At 42.2% G+C, this 21,699-nt stretch overlaps 1 protein-coding gene across 2 annotated transcripts in view; it reads left to right on the plus strand.

Moving 5' to 3' along the window:
* The window catches only part of dtx1 (deltex 1, E3 ubiquitin ligase), a 49,799-nt gene that overhangs the window by 21,797 nt on the left and 6,303 nt on the right, over window positions 1–21,699 (plus strand). The window contains exons 3-9 of one of the 2 annotated variants that reach the window (XM_063489286.1): window positions 4,822–5,569; window positions 12,821–12,882; window positions 12,999–13,160; window positions 15,674–15,735; window positions 15,843–16,001; window positions 17,322–17,483; window positions 21,525–21,614. In XM_063489286.1, coding sequence (XP_063345356.1) covers window positions 4,822–5,569; window positions 12,821–12,882; window positions 12,999–13,160; window positions 15,674–15,735; window positions 15,843–16,001; window positions 17,322–17,483; window positions 21,525–21,614 — 1,445 coding nt within the window. Of the gene's footprint in view, window positions 1–4,821; window positions 5,570–12,820; window positions 12,883–12,998; window positions 13,161–15,673; window positions 15,736–15,842; window positions 16,002–17,318; window positions 17,484–21,524; window positions 21,615–21,699 lie in introns of both variants that reach the window. The other variant, XM_063489285.1, reaches the window with a different exon arrangement.

A 21,699-nucleotide genomic window follows, 5' to 3' on the forward strand; every position in this document is an offset into this window, starting at 1 on the left:
AAAGCTATTAAGGATGGAGACTGGCATGGCGTCATGTGATGAACAGACAGAGGGAAGTTTCCCCACAGCCATGATTTGAGAGGGCAACGACGCTCACCCTGAACCCTCCTGGCCCCGTGTGACAGTAGGGCTAGAGTCCCACAGTGAGGCCCGATGTGGCAATACATCACACAGCTCCAGCTTGCCCAAGAGCAAACCATGCTGGTGTTGGGGAAAGGACAGCTAGAGGACAATGTGGGAGATGAGATAAGGGAGATGAGAAGGGAAGGCAGGAAAGATGGCTGCACAGGTTCAGACAGGAAGCAGCCACTCTCGCATCGTTTCCTGTTAGGAAGAGCAAGAACGGTCATGGGGAGAACGTCAACAACTCGATCCTGGGTTTTCACAGAGGAAGGTAGGATACACAGCAGAGAATTACAGCCCAACGTGAGACTCGGAGAAGAGATTCAGGGTGTATGTTTTGAATAAAACTTCCTACAGGAGGCTCCCAGACCAAAGTGTTGTTGTGACCTCTGGTGTTTTCTTCGGTGTGCTTCAGAGTTTCTCTACACAAGAATGCAAACATTTAAAGTTTATTTAAAGTCAGATTTATTGGATTATTTATCTTGGGTATTTTTTTTTTTTTTTTTGCTCTGGCCTTCATTAACATTCGAAACAATGGTGTGTACTTAATAAATTACTGTTTAATTTTTCAAATGAAACAGCAAGTGGTGATGTTACACATTTCAAGAGTTCAGCAGAGATATCTTATTTTTATTTTATTTTGACTTTTTGTTTTTAATTTAGTTTAGTTTCGGTTTGTTTCCGGGGGGTTTCGCTTTCGTCACTTTACCGTTATTGTTTAAAAAGCTTTTAGTTTTGCTTTAGTTTTTAATAGTTCCAGTTAATTTTAGTCTTCCAGCATGTGATGGAGGCAAGATTTACAGTAACAGTAAAAACCAGATAACTTTTCGAAAGAAGTCCTCTAGACATCCAAAGTCTAAGTAAACATGTCAGTCAAAAGCTCATCAGGAGAAAAGTTTACCAAATTGACAAATACCGAACTGTAAAGGTTTTTATTTTAGCTTTCCAAATTCAAAGGTTTTCTACTAGTTCCAGTTTTATTTAATTAAAATGACCTTGGTAGATACTCATCCCATTAAACATGGGAGTTAGCACAAAATGCTAATTTGGCTTTTCATCTGACTAGAAATGCATGTTTAATGGGTGTGCAAACATAATTGCAAATATGTCAATGTGTGGTTTTAGGAGAAGTTACATTCTGAAACTGCTTCTCAGCAAACCACATCTAGGTGCTAGCACCCCATCCCCCACACCCTCTTAACCTACATACACACCTTATAAGCTTTGTCAAACAACTCTTTGTGTTTAGTTACTGGACAACTTTACGCTCGACTCCAGTGTGATGGTGAAGAATGAGAGTCCTGAACTGTGCAGCTATCTGGCTGTAAATGCTGAGCAATGCTCGGTCCTGACCTCGTTCAGTTACACTCAAGAAACCTGACTGCCAAACGCTCATCCTTTAAAACCCACTGAACTGTTTGAAGAAACTCTTTCAAGTTGAGCTCGTTTCATGCATGGTGCACCATCAGAGTGCTCACAAATACCTAACAGGATTACAGAAAGAGATAATGTCCATCTTTGCTTCCTCCCTGAAGTTGAGACTGGGAATGAAACATCTCCACATGATTAAATATTTACAGTTTACACTTTAACGCTGGTCAAGACTGTTTGGAGCTGTGCCGCCATTGATCGGGCCATGAACATAATGCATCCTGCAGTTGCCACAGTGATGAGGGGCTCAGAGCTTTCCCCTGATTTGTGTATAGATAAAATTAATCAGTTTAAGAATTAGTGGTTTGTTAGTGTGCGTGTTGTGTTTTTGAAATACACTGAAATCTGTGTTATATATTTCATTTTTATCATCTCGATGGAAATTGTGCAGTGCAAAAGTCGTAAACCAATAGAGAACACAATGTGAAACATGCAGACATACATGGAAATTCAGTATTGTGGTAAAACCAGAATATAATTCTAACCAAATGGAAAGTTGGTATTGACCACCTTTATTCTCCTGAACTCTCGAGGGGAAAACGTTCTTGGTATTTCTTTAAGTAGTCATCAGGACTAGTTCTCCAGGGTTCTTTAAGGGCTTTCAAAACTCTTCTCTGGATGTTTACTTTTGGTTTGTTCCCTGTCAAGATGATCCCACACTGCTTTAATGATGTTGAGGTCCGGGCTGTGGGGAGCCCAATCCATGACTGATAGACATCTGTTGTGCGTTTCTCTATCCTGGTATGCTTTTACTGAATTGGCAGTGTGTTTGGGATTGTTATCATGCTGACAAATAAAGCTGGTGCCAATCAGATGCTTTCCAGATGGTAATACATGGTGGATCAAAATCGAATGGCACTTTTTTGCGTTCATAATTCCAACAATTTTGACAAGATCTCCAACACCACTGTCTGAACTGCAGCTTCAAACCATGACAGAGCCTCCACTGTGTTTTACAGCTGTAGACTGTAGACACTCACTGTTGCACTTCTCTCTTGACATCCTTTGAACATTTTAGTCTAGATTTTCACTCCACTTCTTGTGTAATTTGGCATACCTCACCCTTCCACTCAGACCTTTTCTGATTAGGTTTCAGTGACCAGTGTAAGGATCAGCTGAAGGTCCAGATGCATCTCTGCGGGTCCTGTGTCAGGTCTCTGCCTGAAGTTTTCCTATTTCTTAAAGAGATGATTTTCAGATACTGTTCATCTACTGTAGTTTTTTTTTTTAGGCCTGGCTCTTCTTCTTTGTCACTCCACTTGTATGGTTTTCTCCCATTTTTTAAGGACTTGCTGCACACATGCTGAGAAATGCGATGTTTTTTTGCTAGTAACTCTTCGGAAATCACATTGGTGCAAGAGTAATATTATGATATATTATGCTATTACATGGTATGTTTGCTGTTATTCTATATCATGCCTGTCAACTTGCTATTTTGAGATTCGGCTAAAAATAATAGGAAAACGTGATGTGTTTTTGCAACAGGCTGCTGTAGGAAAGCGCCTGAAGATGTTATATGTAGAAACACCAATGGCTCATCCCTTGAGTCAGGTGCTTTTTTATTGTAGAATATTTCACAGGTCAATGTTCAAGGACTGAGCTATGAAATTGTCCAGTCAACTGGACTAAAAATGGGTGAAAAAGCAGAAAGACCTTTAGAAACCCTGGAGAACTATTGCTCAAGACCTTTTTTTTAATTACAAGAAACTCTGGCTCACTTGAAGCAAAATTTAAAGAAACAAGAGGTGGTTTTTACCCTTTTGCATAGTGCTATATAAGAAAGCAAGTTGGCAAGCTGTGAGCAGGCATGGATGTGACTGGCTGAGAAAGTTGTGCACGGCTGACTGACTGAAGACGTGAGAGACACAGGCAGCTGGCTCATTGAGCAGTCATCTGTAAATGTGTGTGTGTGTGTGTGTGTGTGTGTGTGGTTCTAAAGACGCTCCAAATAAAATTAGCTGTCGAGCCCAGTCCTTTAGCAGTCTGCAGCAACGACTCAAGGTCAGACTTGCTGATTCTGCTGATGCATTTTATTCTCCGGAGCCAGCATCAAGCTCCCGGGTGAGGGTTTACTGCTGCCCACAAACCCTCTACTCATTCCCACCCCCATTCATCCTCGGCACACACTCCCTTCCCTCCATTATCACCCTGGTCCTCCCTGGTTTGGGAGTGTGCATTTACCCGTTAAATTAGGTGGGGGAAGGAGGGGATGACGCTTTTGGCTGGAGTGCCTGGATACCCGTGCTGACGTGTGGCGGGGAGATGGATAAGCTAAGGTGTCCTAATTTCCCATGTGACTACAGTAATTGTGTTATAATGGAGGTGGGAGCCAAGTGGTCATCAGCAGACGGACAGAAGTACAAAGCTCCTGGCTTTATCCCCCCCCCTTACCGTTCAGACGGACACAGCAGTGGGTATGATGTCTGTGTTCTTTAAAGGCCGTGCATGCAGTTTACGACACAGCAGGAGCTTCAAAGGTTGAGTGATTGAACTATGTGTGCACCCCAGTTTGTTATTCCTTCAGGCAGCAGGTGAACTCTTATACTTCATCTCCTTCAGTTGGTCAAGTTGGCGTCTCAACACTTGTTAGCTCACTTGATGAGCTTTACACAGAAAAGCTGCGGATCTCCTCAGGCTAATGTCACAGGCAGTTTCTGTCTATTTATCATCCAAACAGTTATTCATTTACTCATTAACTGTTAATTATAGCAGCACACAAGCGAGCATACATCACCAAACTGTGAAAGGCAAACCCATGTTCTATTATCTATTATTTTTTCTCATTAAATTAGCACCATCTCATTTTCCGCCTATGGTGAGATCAATAATTGAAATACATTAAAGGGGCACTCCAACAATCTTCTCATTATGCATGGTGAAGCCTGTGAGTATGACTCATGATAAGTAACCATGGTGATACATAGGGTTACTTATGCAAACTTTTGAAATCTCCATTCAGAGGCACAGACGTCATTAGAAAAGTGATTATGCATTAATGATCCTTATGATGTCATCAGGTTTTTCAGTTTCTGGGTTCCTTGCCTTTCAATCTGGAGGTGTTGGCTTTGATGCAAAAGAGGTTTTGTGAAGAAATCTGAATTGAATATTATGGACAATGTGATGCATTATGGGTTATGGGATTTTCGAGGAACCCTCCCCCCCCACCTCTTTTCTACATGCTAATTTTACTGGAGTGAAACATGTTATAAGCTTTCTGAATACAAAGCCGTCCTCATGTTACTTCTCTTCTCTGTTGATTCCTCTTAGGCACCATGAGACCAGTCCAGAGGAACTTCTATGATCCGTCATCTGCCCCAGGAAAAGGTGTGGTGTGGGAGTGGGAGAACGATAACGGCTCGTGGACGCCGTACGACATGGAGATCTGCGTGACCATCCAGAACGCCTACGAGAAGCAGCATCCCTGGCTGGACCTGACCTCTCTGGGCTTCTGCTACCTCATCGACTTCAACAGCATGTCTCAGACCAACAGGCAGAGCCAGAGAAAGAGACGCCTGCGGAGACGCATGGACCTGGCCTACCCGCTCATCATGGGCTCCATCCCCAAGTCCCAGTCCTGGCCTGTGGGGGCCAGCTCCGGCCAGCCCTGCTCCTGCCAGCAGTGCATCCTGGTTAACAGTACAAGAGCTGCCTCTAATGCCATCCTGGCCTCCCAGAGACGTAAACTCCACGGGGGGACGGCGGGCAACGCAGGCGTCGCAGGGACCCATACTGTAGTGCGGCAAAGCAACACCTTCGCCGGGACTTCGTTTTGGTCTCCAACATCCAGCTCCACCGGCACAAACAACAATAACATTAGCCTGGGAGGTGGACAAGCTAAAGCTGAACAGGTGCAGTTGCCACTGTCCGCTGCCAACTTCCCCTGTTCCCCCGTGATGCCATCTCTTTCATCTGCCCATGGCCACCACGCTCTCACCATTAACGGACAGAACAATCTGAACCGTCCGGGCACCCAGCGCATTTCCGTGGGGACTGCCAGAGGAGCCATCCCAGCAGGGTAAAGATTTTTTATTGTACACGAGAGGCAAATGCACACAAAGGCATTGGCCTCTTTTCCTAGCTCAGATTTTCTGGAGTCGGCAGTGGCCTTTCACTCGATATAACGGAGGCATAATGCTCAGATTCAGTTGAATTTACAGTTCCACAGAGGCAATGGGTGGATATTAAAAGCCAAGAGCCAATTTTCATGTCTGCTACACAAAAGCGTCACCCTGAATCCGTGCTGTATATTCTGTCTTTCTCTCCCTCTTTCTGCTAATTTATAACTACTGTTGTTAACGTGCCGATCAATGAACCTGCAGGATAAAAGTCCAGCTGATTCTCCTCTGGCCCAGTTGGCCGAGGAGGAACCCTTTTCCTCCATATGTGTGCCCGCCATGGTTACTGCTCCATAACGAGCTTATGTCGGCCCCCGATAGGCGTGAAATGCTGCAGCCTCCGTTGGATCCCTCTGTTGCTTCTGCTTTGAAGTAATTTGCTGCTCTCACACTTCGCTGTGGTTGTTGTGTCACGGGATGTGAAAAGACAGTTTGACACTGTATGTGGATGATCTGAACGCGTGTTTATCTGCATCATTATCTGCATGTGTGTGAACGCGTGTGCTCCGGCGTAGCTGTGGAAACCTATTTGCCACGGAGGCAGAGCTCCACTGGGGAAGCATGAATAATGGATCAAGGAAAAACGGGAGCTTCGGCAGAGCGCTCTGACCTCAGAGCGATTCAGAGAATGGAACCAAGGAATAGAAGTGTGCTAGCGTTGTAACTGATACTTCAGTGCCCCCCATCCTGCTTTCTTTTGCTAAAATAAACCCTCTCCTGATCTAATTTGATTCCATTTTGTTCTCGCCGCTCATGGGGAGAGACACACTTACTGCATGTTTGAATAACACCGTCCTTCACCCGGACACACATGCTTTCACTTTGTGGCCTAATTCAGTGTCACCCCCCCCCCCCCACCCCCACCCCCCCCCCACACACACACACCCCCCACCCCATCCTCACCACAGCAGGTCATGACTTTGTTTGTGCGACGTACTCGGTGATGCTTCATTCTGCATTTCAAGAATTCAGTGACAGCTCAGGTGTTCAGAGCTGTGGGCGAAATGTGACTTCTTCTTCTTTTCGCATTCTTTTTTACCTCGCAGCACAGTGAGTTTCGTACGAGACAGTGAGAGCTAGAGTGAGGGAGAGGAAGAGACCGAGGGGGTAAAAGGCGGAGCGCGTCAGTTCCCAGGCGAGTGGCTCGACGCACAGGATGAGTGTGGTTAACATACACACAGCAGGACATGAGAGCTTGCAAGCGCACAGACACAAACTGAAATGTGAACTCCCTCGCATATTCCCACAAGCCTGCTACAGACAGATAACAGAGTAACCCACACAGAATGTAAAACATCAGATCTGTGTTTTTTTCACACGCCCACGCTCTAATATAACTGCTGGGTGCGCGGAAGGTATTTGGCACATTGTGGCTCGTTCACATGACTTTATTTCGCTGTTTTATGTATGCAAACGGGGTAGCCGCTCTGGATGAATCAGGCAAGGTGTACTTCAAGCCACCAGCAAGAAAAGCTGCACGCTGGTTTTCGAGACAACGCATTTGTTCCCGAGTCCATTGATGATAAAAGGCCAGATATCGATCTTTGTACCTTCTGAAAAGAATACAGGTTGTGGTTGTCAAAGCAGGGGAGGGGAGGGGGGGGAGTGTTTAATGCATCTGTGTTACGTGTGAAAACATCACAAGTGGCACCATCTGCTGGCTTGTGTCAACACATCAGTTTATCTTATTACAGAGCAGCCCACATATCGCCACCTGTGCAGCTCAGCGACAGATGCAGACTGCCATAGTTTTTTGTTTCTTCTTATCACACTGTTGCATGAGCTGGAAGCAACACTGCAACTGTCTATTATTTGATTAATTATTATTATTAGATTATTTTCTTTGCTCACTGGTTGAATTGCTTGTTTTGGGGTTTTTTTTTAACTGATGCCCAAAAGATATTCAGTTCACAGTGATGTAACTGGGAGAAATTAACTGACTTTTTTTTAAATCAGTTCATTAAGTAATACTGAACCTAGCTTGCATCATCTTTATAGATATTTCATAATATTTATGAATTCATTAAATATTTGCTGGTAAAAGAGCTGTTCATGTTGATCTCTTTGAGTCAATAGTCTTGCGTCATTTATGTGCAGCACCATGTTGCGTATATCTAATTGTTCTCGAGTATTTCACCCTTAAACCAAACTCACCAGCGACACGTCGAAAAAGGAACCACAGCAGGTTCTCACTATGAGATTTTTCTTGTCGTTATGTGTTTACGCATAGATACGAGAAATGTTAACGACGAATCGTCTGCCTGTTTAAAAGATAAACAGATATCATTTGTAGCGGAATGAACAGAGGAAGAATTTCACACGGCCTCTGGGGATTTTTTTTTGTTTTGCGTTTTTTAGGCCTCCGTTGTCAGTCAAACCACTTCCTCTTGTGCACTTTCTCTCCGCTCGACCGGGTTAAGCCCTGCGCTGCAGGTCTTTAGTTAGAGCTGCTTTATAGTATTGCTTTCAGTTCTCTGACAGGTGAAAGATGAAAGGTAAAAAAAACAAAACAAGGCCTTGTCTTCATGAGCTGAAAGAAAGAGCTTTTTAATTGGGTGCGTTCGCTCGCTGCTATCGGCTGTGTTTACGAGCTGCTCGTGTTAAGGAGCCAGCCTGAGTTTTGACTGGAGGCCTGAGATCATTATCCCTCAGTGTGTTGCTCTGCTTCTCCTGCTCTGGCACTCCCCTCATGATGAAAATTGTTATTAATATAAATGGAAAAATCCCGAGCCAGAGTTTTGGAAATCGTCTGTGCCATCGTTGCTTATTTTCAGGGCATTTCAGCTGCGTGGTGACGTGTATTTCCCACCCACACTGTAGCGGGGGCAAGCCTCTCTCTCCTGCGATACACATCAATATGCAATTAAGCACTCGTGGAGTTCTCTCCATTCGACTCTGTCTTTATAGCGCATAATAAACAGATGAGGAGATATTAGTCCTCCGTCAGCACTTCCTCAGCGAGGCTTAATGTGGTCTCTTTATTTTGGGAATCACATCTGATTAAGTCCTCAAGGCAGCTGGGAGATTCCCTCCAGAGAAGAAGTATTACTCTGAGCAGGAGATAGAGGAGGAATAGTGACCCTCATGCCCATGATCTGCAAGGGGCCTTTATTACTGTGGTGTTGATGGATGAGCTTGTGGGAGGTGGGTTTATTACTAAATTACATTGGTTTTGGGTTAGAAATTACAGCCTTAGTTATAAGAAATGCCACTCGGACACACTGTCTAAGGTTTGGGCGTAGATAGGCTCAGGTTCATTTTTACTTCATGGAGAGAAGGGAACAAAGAAGTGAACACAAGACAGGAGGATGAAAAGAATTGGAGTTGTCAGCGTAAAAGCAATGTAGAGGTGACAAGGTTCAGTGTAGTTTGCTGAATGTGGAAAAGGTCCGCACTTGTTTACGCTGACAATGAGTTATAATTGCTCTCAAGGTCTGAGCACAAGCCAACAGAGCCCATTGTTGAGGATCATTGATTGTTTTAATCCTAAAGTGGCTGTTTTGGTGAGGACAACTCGGGGCTTTTAACATGAATGTTGGGGTTTCTTAATGAAATAATCAACATCAAAAGTTATTCTGTGTTAGAGATTTTTAGCGCATTAGCGGCATGTGGTTTAAGGCGCGATTCAGAGACAGAGGGTTCACTGATTTCAGAGGTTCCCATTTGTAAATGAAAACGCAAGAAAGGCAAGAGAATTGTGTACAAAAGCAGACAGATGGCCACAGCTGTACACTGGCTACAGGTCGTCTGGCTGCCAGTTTAATGTGTAATCAGAGATTTGAAGGAAAGAACGCACTCCAAGATGTGCGTCTGTGTGTAGGAGTGCATGTCTTTCTGGTTAGGTGATAAGAATTATCAGTAGCATCTAATGTTTGTGTGTTTTGTGTTTCGGCTGTTTTATCAACATTTATCGTACCACGGAGTTTCCATCTTATTGTGAGATCTTCTCTAGAATCTATATGCAGTACAGATGAAAATAACTAATGTCTTGTTCCAGTACAGATGCACTGCTGTGTGTGCTTTTAGTTTGTCCACAATGAGATGGCGTTAAGGGCTCCTGTGTTGTGTTGTCCCCCTTTCTTCTTCTCATGAAAATGATTTGTTTGATCACAGGACTCTCTGTGAACTGCTTAAATTAAACATGCACTCATAAAGGGAGGCATCTTGTCCACATTGTGCTTTGATTTGAGCAAATGAAGGATTCTCCCACTGGGCGGCAGTGAATATATTTATTTTTCTTGTTTGTTAGATTACTTTTTGCTTTTGTTCTTCTTTTGTTTTTTTTGTTTTTTTTTGGGGGGGGGGGGGGGGGGGGGGGGGGGGGGTATATAAGCTTTTACACTTTCTTACACATTTTTTTTTCCAGACACAGAAAAATAGACCGCCAACCTCTTGACTCAAACTGGTGCTTTCATTGAGTGAAGGGCGGCTGTGTGCTGTGAAGTATTGACTGGTTAGTTTTTGTTACACGCGCAGACTGCAGGAGGTGAGTTCGTCTATTAATTCTTCCTCTGTGGCTAAAGGTGTGAAATAACTCACTGGTGTCTTTTTTTGGACAAAAATCAAATCTGACGTGGTCCCCCCCACCTCCCACCCCCCTCTGAATTTGACTTTCTGACATAAGACATTTATCAGAGCTGCACATCGCTGTATTTTTTTGTTACACTCCAGAACAAAAGCAAGCTGATCCTGGTTTCTGGCCCGCTGGTGTGAGACGCAGCATATTTGAGTCCTTCCCAGAAATGCAGTGGGACACATCGGCTTCAGTCAGACCTCGTGTCCCTTTGTTATTGCACTCAGCTTATTGAGCGGCTTCCCCTGGTGTAAGAACCGAGTCCCTCACTAATATCAAAGCACTGTGTTGATGCGGATTTGTGCAGTGCCTGGAGCTACAGGGTCTGACACTTCACCCCCTTCATACAAAGAGCAAAGAGACGTGCGCAGGAGTGTGTGAATGTGTGTGTACGTATTTGTAGTCAATAAACTGAGAACTCTAGTGATTCAGTGAGAGCACAACATTGAACATCCGGAGATGATGGCTACCTTTGTCTACACGTTATTTGAAACATGGGTTTGGTTTATAAGTGTAGCAGGTTTGCCACAGTAACCACAGGGTTGAAGGTAGTTAGTGCACACAGTTCTTTACTAATCACTCCTCCGACAACTGTGCAGCTTCGGAGCGTAATAATAATAATAATAATAATGGATTGTGTCCCTTATATAGCGCTTTTCGAGACCCTCAAAGCACTTTACAATTCATTCACTCTCATATTCACACACTGGTGGAGGCAAGCTACAGTTGTAGCCACAGCTGCCCTGGGGCAGACTGACAGAAGCAAGGCTGCCATATCGCACCATCGGCCCCTCTGGCCATCACCAGTAGGCCTTAGGTGAAATGTCTTGCCCAAGGACACAACGACTGAGACTGTCCGAGCCGGGGTTCGAACCGGCAACCTTCCGATTACAAGACGAACTGCCAACTCTTGAGCCACGATCGCCCTAAAAGCCTCTGTGCTGCAGTCTGCCCGCACACTTTGTCTCTATTTTCACTTGTTGCCAAAGGGCATTGAAGTACAGACCTATATTTTTTTTATTTCCTAAGTGGTGAAATACAAGCTTCATTTTATTCCAGAATCCCATTAATGATATTAATTTCTGGAGGTCTCAATGGAGAGATGATATATGATTTTCCCTTGGAGCCACCATTCTCAAAATATCCTCACATCAGTTCATATTGTGACCTAGTCTTCGTGGTTTCTTCTTCTAATGTCATTCTTACCATCAACTCTAATAGTATTAAAACAATAAATCTAAAAATGAACAACGTCTGCCTTCTTCGTAAAATAATAGTATGAAGGCCTAACCAAGTGTCCTGGTGTAATTTTTGCAATTTAAGAGGAATTTAAATGGTTATAAAACTTAATTAGAATTTTTTAGTCTGCTTTTCCACCTGTTTGGAGTCTAAACTGTTAACGGGAATAAAAATGTATGGTTTGAAACTATCCATTTCTAAGTAAAGTGCTTGTTTTCATCACATTGTCTCACACTGGCTTAGGTTTGTTTTTTTATCATTGTCTGCTGTCCATTGCTTTCAAATTTAGTGAAATTTACAGGCTGCTTCCTTTAGGAGTCGCCATTGTGGATCATCTGCCTCCATTTCATCCCCAGCATCCTCTTCTATAACACCAACCCTCTGCATGGCCTCTTTCACTACTTCCATGAACCTTCTCTGAGATCTTCCTCTTTTCCGCCTGGAATATGGCAGCTCCATACGTCCTTTGTCCAATACATCCACCATCGCTCGTCTGTACATGTCCGAACCACCTCAGCCTTGCCTCTTTACCTTTGTCCGCAAATCGCTTGACCCAACCTGTCCCTCTCATGTACTGACTTCTAATCCTGTCTATCCTCGTCACTCCCAATGAAAATCTTTCCATTTACCCAGGCTTGGGATCAGCACTAAGAGTACACTTGAGTACACCATCACATTTGGTGTGATTTTATTTATTAGGTGTTTTTTAAAGGGCAGTGTAATCTCAGCTTTAATAACTCTTATTTTGATGGCTTCGTACTTTTAATCCAGGGAAAGGAGACTTGTTCCTGTGCTCTGCTTCGCTCGGGGAAATGTGCGCGCTCATATTAATGCCCCTGTTTTTGCCCGCTGTGCTTCATAGATCTTGAAGAGTGAGCAAATCAACTGTCTTTGTCGTCTGTGTTTGTCATTAACTCCAACCTCTCCAAATGTCATCCTGAATCAGACTCTGCGGCAGCGCTTTGCACAAGTCGAGCTGTCTCATCCTACTGCAGTTGTCTCCGTCTTTGTGGTGAAGCACATTTGACATTTTAACTTGAGTGTTTTTCATGCCACGCAGAGCAGAACTGTCTGCTGCTTTCAGGTTTTTCAGCTGTGGCATAACAAGCAGTTGTACACAAATGGGACCGTTTACTGTCCATTTTAGCAGTCGCAGGGTCATTTACAGATTATAAACTGTGTATTAAATGGACCCGCATGGCGAGAAGCATCTATCTGTGTGATGTGAGAAATTCTCTTTGTAGAGATCTTTGAGTAAGGGACTGTAACAACACTGTAGTTATAATATTACTATTTTTATGCCTACTTTGCTTCACTTTTCATTTCTTTTCTCTTACAGGGTTCCTGCACTCCCAGTTAAAAACTTGACTGGTTCTGGACCAGTGCACCCAGCCTTAGCAGGTTAGACCAAATCTGCTGTGCAGCATCTGTTTAGCAATCAGCTATAAATGATAGTTTTTGCTGAGATGAGTAATGTTTGTTTATTTCTCTGTGTGTGTGCTCTACCCATGCGTCAGGTATGACAGGTATCCTGATGTGCGCTGCAGGTCTGCCTGTTTGCCTGACTCGAGCACCAAAACCTATACTGCACCCACCCCCCATCAACAAGAGCGACATGAAACCTGTGCCAGGAATCAACGGCATGCGCCGCAAAACCAAGAAAAAGCACCTAAGAAGAGGTGAGACGGCAGGACCGAACAACAGAATGAATTCAGAACAACAGCGCTGTAGTTTGTAGTTTTATAATAAGTGAAGAAATGAGAAACGCACAGATGAGAGACATCTACCAACCACTGACAGACCATCTTTGTTCTGCCAAACTTTGCGACATGTTTCAGCCTTCTGAGTGTTGAAACTGCAAAATAAGCCACCAAATAAACTGTTGAGGGATCCATAATTGTTCCATAAGGTTAGCAGTGGCTCAGATTTCACCCAAGTTTGCTAACAGTCAGTTTGAAAAGCATTCCTGTACCTTTCAAAAAGCTCATATATGTATACAGTAAAATAACAACTTCATAAATGTAACACTACATTCAGATTGATACATGAAGCCACAATGAAAGGCACAGTTACACTGAGCCGGTTCGAAAGGGCATCTGGTGTATAGTTGGAGAGCTCTGGGCCTGAGTAAGTGCTGGTCGATGCAAGCAGTGGAAACCACAGACCTCCCCGGGGAGTTTTTGTATTAATTGAACAGTCAGACTGTTGGATTTCCATCCTTGCACTGCACTTGTCCTCTTAGTCAGTCCTTAAAGCATCTCATCACTGTGAACAAAGATTTTGTTTAGAGATACACCAGTTTGAATTTCCTTCCAGTTTTCCAGTTTTCTCCAACTGTGACCTGCCGGTATCAGTTTTTACTGATATTGATTTTGTTTCTAAGAACAGCATGCGCAAACAAAAGCATTCCTCAATGCATAGTGTTATTTTCATTATAAAAGAAATTATTAAACTTTACAAAAGCGAGTGCAACAAATGTCAGGTACTCACATCATCCGCTGTGTTTATAACGTCACCAGATAACGGCCTTTTTCTCTTTCCTGCTTCTTTAGCTTTAAACAATTTGCCTTTTCTTAGCTTCTTTAAAATCTCCTTGTTCAGTTGAGAGATGGTGATTTAAGTGTCCGATTAGGTTTGTTGTTACAACAGTGGTCCTTATTCAAATTCACCAAAATCAAGCTTTTAAACAAAAAAAAACAAAAAAAACAAGAGCCTATGCTAACAGCTATGTGAGACTACCTTTAAGTAAGGCCTAGAGCTAAGCTAAATGCTAACACAGCTAATATATCCAGACTGCCTGGTAATAGCTAGCTAGCACTAAATATATAGTTATTAGTTTTGCAAGTACACTTGGCCTTAAACTAGAATTTAAAACATGCTATTAGAAGGTATCTTTTATATGAATGTATTACTATCAAGCCAAGTTGTGCGAAAACTTTAAAAATCGCAAATTCATGACCATATATTTATGGTCATGAATTTGCTGCAAATGCTGCAGGCTATTACAACACGTTCTCACTCCCAAAGCGTAATATTTGACGCTAGGTGACAAATCGTCAACATATTACGCTTCCAGACACCCACCACATCCCTAAATGACGAGATCGGAAAAATGAGGAAACATGAGAACCGTTTGGAATCAATCTCACGTGTTCGTTCATTTTACTTAAATCACTTTGGAAAACACAATTTAACGTCATTAAAGTGCTGGTAAAGGTTAGGGATAGGGTTAGGGATAAGGTTAGTGTTAGGGCTGGAATACATGGCTGGCACGTGTATTACCGCGGGACTGTCATTCTACTGGATTTCATCCATAAACTGGTGCGTAGCATAAGAACGCGGAAGGTCACCTTTCACATTCCTCAGGAACGCCACGGAATGTGACAAATCGTCGGGATGTTACGCCTCGGGAGTGAGAACGGGCTGACTATTACCAAAAAAACACCAAAACTGCCTTTACTAATAAAATAGAATAAAATCTTCTACTGTAGTAATTAGAAATTATTGACCTTTCGAATGTTACTTGAGGCAGCAGACAAATATGCAACCTATGTGTTTGTGTCTGATTTGATTTCTCATGCTTTGCTTTCTGCACCCAGAACAATCAGAGAAGCAAATGAAGCTGTCAAATAACAACAAAGTAAAATTATTCTTAATTAATTTATTAAGTTTTTCTCTGTCTTTCTCCTCCTTTTTTCTGTTTCCACCTCTCCTTCTCTTCACACATTTCTACCTCCTGCATACCCTTTATACCTGAGGATTTTGGGGGGACAAAAGCTGTCTCCTTCCCTCACTACTCTCTCTGCCTCTGTTCACTGGCTCTCCCTCAAATGAACAAACAAAAGCTCGGGCGGGAAAAAAGGTTGCCTGTAAGCGTATTAGGGATGTAAGCTGTGGGTGTGCTCTCAGCCATACCAGCCTGGTTGCACACAGGGATTATGAGAGTGTGGGGTTGCCAGTGTTATGTGGCAGCTTCAAGGTGACCTCCTCTTGAACATCACTAACATGTGTACTGTTTACACGTGCACACTTTCTTTTATTGGTAAAAAAAAAAAAAAAGAAAGGCACATGGGGAAGAGTAGTCTCTGAGACTGATCTGATGTTATTCTCTTGTTTTTGAATAGTCAATTTTCTCTTTACTCACACTTACCTGTGGCTTGTTCTCATGACTTTTGTGACTTATTTTTAAAAGGAAAAAACCCAGAAGATGTGGTGCGAAGATACACTGAGAAGATTAAAGTGGTGCCAGATGAGGTGAGAATAAAACCCATCGATGCGCATATTCAGGATTTAAGTTGCTTCATGAGTACAGTCATGTACATGTCAAATGGCAGCTCAAGTATTTTGGCCCGCTATTCCAGGACTGTACCATCTGCATGGAGAGGCTGGTCATGTCATCCGGCTATGAAGGCGTCCTGCAGCACAAAGGCATCAAGCCAGAGCTGGTGGGCAAACTTGGCAAGTGTGGGCACATGTACCATCTGCTATGCCTGGTGGCCATGTACAACAATGGCAATAAGGTGGGTAAAAGCTTGCGAGCCAGACGCTGTTATGATGTCACGCTAGGCTCAAATTCTAAACTCGCGATGTCTTACAGCTCGACGGGGTTGCACGGCACTGGCAGATGATGGCCCTCGATATTGCTGCTCACAGATGGAAAGCTTATATAGCCTCATCTGATCAGTCTTGACAGCACAGTATTTTGTAAAATCACTTTGGACACTGAAGTTTGCTTGCAGGAAATTCAGATTTACTGCTTGCAAATGCAAACAAAAGAACACCATGCTGCACTGTTGGTGCTCCAGAACAAAAAAATCAAGTCAAATCAAAGTTTCTATTGTGCATTTAAAATACCTCAGTTCACCAAAATGCTGTACAGTTTGTACAAAATATACGCTATACACAAGAATCACTAAATGAACAATAAATATACAACACAAATGTAATAAAACAAAGTAAATAAGTCTGTTTTTGCATAATAAAGCCAGGGAACTCTGCTCAACTAGACGTGAAAGCAAGAACAAATGGGTCTTTAGAAGATTTGGAGCCACCACTGAAAAGTCTCAATCACCTCTAATTTAAATCCTTGATCTGGGAATATCCAAGAGCAGGTCGTTTGTAGATGTCAGTGCTCAGCTAAGAGTCTAGGGTTTCCAAAGTTCTGTTAAGTAACAGCGTGACAAACCATGAGGTTTAAAAAGAAGGAATAAACATTTAAACTGGATCCTGAAATGGAAGTAAAGCCAGTCTAAGGAGGCCAATATGGGTGTAATGTGATCACACCATTTTTCCCCTTTAAATAAAAGTGTGAATTACAAAAGTAACAAAAACAACAAACTTCTTATTTACATTTTACTGTGTCAATCTATGCAGATGATTCTACTTTTTATTTGTCCAGTTTCTAAAATTCCCCTCTTTGAATTTAGATTTTTCTTTAAGCTGCGATAGGTGATACTGTTGTACTACATTATAATAGATGTGTAAATCCTACTGTGGCTCCAGAAAGAACTGCAGTGGTGTATTTTTCCCAGCACTACTTGGGGATAAAGACTAACAACTCCTGAGAAAAATATCTGTTTTTCTATCCACTAAATATTAAAATATATTTACCAGTTAGTTCCTAACATCGTCTATCTGCTGTTTGGGATCGTTCTATTTAGAGCTGAAATTAAAAATGGGCAGAAACAAATAAAAGGCATTTTTCAGTCTCAACATTTGATATATTGTCTTTAGGCTGAAAAAAATTTGCAAATCATCCATTTAATTTGGGGGTTTTGGAAACAAAGTGGTTTAATTTTATTGCGTCATTAACGTCAAATCATTGTTTTTCTCCAAAGCAGGATGGCAGTCTTCAGTGCCCAACGTGCAAAACCATCTATGGGGAGAAAACAGGCACGCAGCCCCCCGGGAAGATGGAGTACCACGTCATACCACACTGCTTGCCAGGCTACCCAGACTCAAAGACCATCCGCATTGTCTACGATATTCCTGCTGGGATCCAGGTGAGAGCTGTCTCACTTCACCTAATCCACCACCCTGCCTTTCTACCCTGATCCGCTGTCTCTTGCCTCTAAATCTGTGACCTTTTACAACTGCTTATCCGCTTAAGTTGGATGGAGAGTTACTCACGCAGGAAGCTGAGGTGTCGGGATCCTGAGGAAACAGCATTTTTAGGAATTAAGCAGTGATTCAGGGCAAAGACAAAGAAGTATCTAAGAGTAATGACCCAAAAAGGATCACTAAGAATTTTTTATTCTCTCTCATGGTAAAGGCTTATGTTGTATAAGAAATATATAGAGTGAAAACATGTATGTTTTTTTGTCCTTATAGATATAGGCATACAAGTCCACCTTCCCTTAGTTGATATGTCTTTCAGCTTATACATCAAACTGATTAACATTAATAAGAAAATTAAACAGCTGGGATTTGCAATTGGATTTCACCGGGTCTGAGCTGGTGGTATTTTGGCTGGTATTTTCTCCTGACTCCTGAGATGAGCTCAAATTGAGTCAATAAGCTGACCTTTTTCCACCAGCGGAGAAGGCATAGAGCCCCCAGGGATAGCGCTGGGGGTCATCTGACCACTCAGATCAGCATAACAACACAATACACTATTGCCAGGGGACATTACTGTAGGTCTGTCTTTTTCCCCTCCTGCAGTTCAGCCTGCACTCTAGACATCATGATCATGATAGATGGTCAGGTTTACACTCTGTACTCTGTGGACGATAGCAAAATAATTGGGGGAGTAGGGAAGTGGTGACGCTGTGCATACTGTCCATCTTCTTTTGCCTTTTCAGTCTATGCCAGCACCCAAAACTGTATGATGAAAATAGTGGCACACTATATGGGGCTTTATACTTGTACATCTTTAATAGGTCAAAGTAGGTGGTGTGTTCACTTCAATTCAGTTCAGTTTTATTTTACATAGCACCAAATCACAACAACAGTTGCCTCAAGGTGCTTTATATTGTAAAATAAAGACCCCACAGTAATACAGAGAAAACCCCAACAATCACACGGCCCTTGGTGACAGTAGGAAAGAAAAACTCCCCTTTAACAGGAAGTAACCTCCAGCAGAACCAGGCGTAGAGAGGGGCAACCATCTGCTATAGTGGGAGGCGGGGTTAGGAGAAGGAGGCAGGACAAAGACTCACTGTGGTTTACAGACATCATCAGAGGAAGTTCTAAATGGTCGCGAACCTAACGCTCTAACCTTCTGAGCTTTTGGTGTCTCGAGGGCACCTACAAGATAGTAAAGAATGAATGGAGAAATGTCATTTCTGTTGTTGGTTGTGTTGATTTTTTTTTTCTTTTTTGTGTAGTTGTAGTTGTAGTTAATGTTCAGTTTTTAGATTTGAATTGAATTTTGATTGCACCACAGGCCACTTTATGGCATGAACTATTTTGATTTCATGCACAAAGAGAGGAGCAGCAAGAGAGTTTCTAACTGCCTGATTGCAGTCCACCATGCTAATACTTTTTGTAGTTACCTTTTAGTAATAGGTGCTGATGAAGGAGATTGTCCTCCCATAAACCCAGCACTCGCTGATGAATAGATGTCTTAATGTTTGTGAACATCAGAGCAGTTTGAGAAAAACAATAACATTTTTAAATATTGATCTTCTTCCCAGTGTTTGATCATCACAAGTAGCAAGTAGCGCTATGATCAAAAGGACACATTTCTGCATCCCACACTAGAAAGAAGTTCAAAATCAAACAGATTTTCGTGTAAAAACCAAGAATGCCATCCACTGGTTGAAAAGCCCACACTACACTGCTGATGTATATGTGGAGAAAACTAAATGAGATTTAAAGATCAGCCTCTTCGAACATAAAAGCAACTTCAGGAAGAAAGTTGAAAGAAGCCCAATGACATTTTACTTTAGCTGCCATCGTGTGTGATCTCCTTAAAGACAAACTCGAGACAGACTTTTGTTACAAAGACGAGAATACTGGATTTGTGTTCTATAAGTTGAAAACGCTAAAGGTTCAAATTAAGGATTAGCATTGAGCTGCTTTTTGTGATCCAGAGTCTTGTAATTCCAGTAAAACACATAACAACACCAGCACCCTCCTTTTATCATACTTTGTGTGACGCTATTTCATTTACGTACTTGGGGTTCATCTCATTTGTAGGCCCAACAGGGCGTGCTATTTCATCCAGCATGTGCAGTAGATGGTGCAATATTCCTGCAGATTTACATAATACACCTGTAATCAGTGTCATGGTATTGATAGTTTATGTTTATGTATTAACTGTGACTGATGACAAATCACTCCACCTGGACTAATGATGGCTTGTAGCTGAAACCTGTTTGTTTTGGTCTTTAATGAACATTAAGAAGTATACTCATCCGTGATCAGTCAGTATTAGTGCCGTGTAATACTGCAATACAATACTCGAACCAATATAAAGTAAATAAAGTAAAATACTGATACTTTTAACCTATAAAGGCAGCCTATGACGGGGAGAGCAGAGTGCCATGACTTATAAGATGGATTATTATCAATTTGCAAATTATGAACACATTTTAATGTGTAATTAATAATTATTGTGATTTTTAAAAACACATCTTTCAGCTTTTCGTGTATTTTGAAACTGGGATTTGTTGGAGACCTGGAATGTAAACGTGCGTGTCTCTAAAGCACTTTGGGTCAGCTTCTGTTGCTTACATTTGCTATAGGCTATACATAAAATAAACATGACAGTCAACACAAAGAGGTTCAGACATGTTTTATAATGCATGTCTGAGGTCATTTTTGTCATTTCCAAAAACAACATGAACAATCCGGTGGCCTACATACTGAACTTAGAGGATAGGAACCACATATTGATCGTATCGTGCTAGTATCAACCTGATACTGGTATCGATACTGTATTTGGATCGATCTGCCCACTTTTAGGCAGCACACGTTAGCAGGAAGCTAGATTTATGGTTAAAATTGGCTTCGTTGTGAGAAAAAACAGGATATTAGTCTCATTTCAGTGTGATGATATAATCAATATTTTACTTGCAAAAGCTAAAATATAATTTCTATTTCTAGATGCAGGCATAAATCAGTCACTCCCATTCATTGGAGGCCACATTACACTCCCCCTTTTGGGGGAATTACAGCTATTTTCGGTGCGCTGGGATTAATCAAAAGTGGAATGACTCTCTCTGGATCACCTCTGATGTAACTTTTGAACCATATGCCTGATATTCGAAAATAGCATACCTCTGGAGTCACTGAAACCAGCTGAGTTTAAAGAGTCCCATGATATCAGTTTCTGCTTTATCTAATTTTATTTAAAGTTTCTTCATCTTTTGGCCACACCTGTTTTTTTTTTTTCTAACCATCTCGGCACTTCTTTCCAAAGACTGTCAAAAAATGAGTCATGAGAGGGCAGCACAGAACTTTTTTCCTGTTATTGCTTACAGCCAGCTTTTAGCATGATCTGATCAAGTTGCCATGGCGACTGTGCCCTGCTGAACTACCTGATTCCATCAAAGCTTCTTGCAGCTTTATTTTTAGGTGGTATTATATTAGTGTTACAGTGAAAAGGGGCCTTATAACCTGTCCAAGAAGTGTGCTTAATAGAGGCACAAAGAACACACAAAAGACCGGGAAAAGCAAATGTGTTGTTACAGCAACCAAAGCCTGGGAATATTACCAAAATGTAAACATAAACAGGAAAAGGAAATAGAAAAAGGGACAAAAAACAAGAGTAATTTGTTATAACAAGGCTGCTGCAACTGTGTAACTTATTCTTATTGATAAGGTTGAGGGAATTGATGGGACGCTGGCTTTGATGAGCTACAAGATTTTTATTTCATGCTAGTGGTTTCAAAGCACTTTATTTTGACAGAGACTGAACATATTACTGCATATTGAAAGTAACATAGTTCCCAGCTGATTATTTTACAAAAGCCTCGTTTAAGCGATGTGAGCAGTAAAGCTTGTCCTGTGGGTGCTGTTGACATTTCCCACACAATTAAGTCATAATTGCAAGTGAAGGCGTTGTAACTTTTGTTTTTTCTTCTTGACATTTTCACCAGACCAATGAGCACCCCAACCCTGGGAAGAAGTTCAGTGCCAGAGGGTTCCCTCGACACTGCTACCTCCCTGACAACGAGAAAGGCAGGAAGGTAAGCTGCGACGCAGCTCCCAGACGGAAACAGCGGGCTTCCTTTTGTGGAAGCGCCGTCGCAAACCATCCTCTCGTTCTTGTCT

This window comes from Pelmatolapia mariae, linkage group LG12 (genome assembly GCF_036321145.2).
Source record: "Pelmatolapia mariae isolate MD_Pm_ZW linkage group LG12, Pm_UMD_F_2, whole genome shotgun sequence".
Classification (NCBI taxonomy): Eukaryota; Metazoa; Chordata; class Actinopteri; order Cichliformes; family Cichlidae; genus Pelmatolapia; species Pelmatolapia mariae.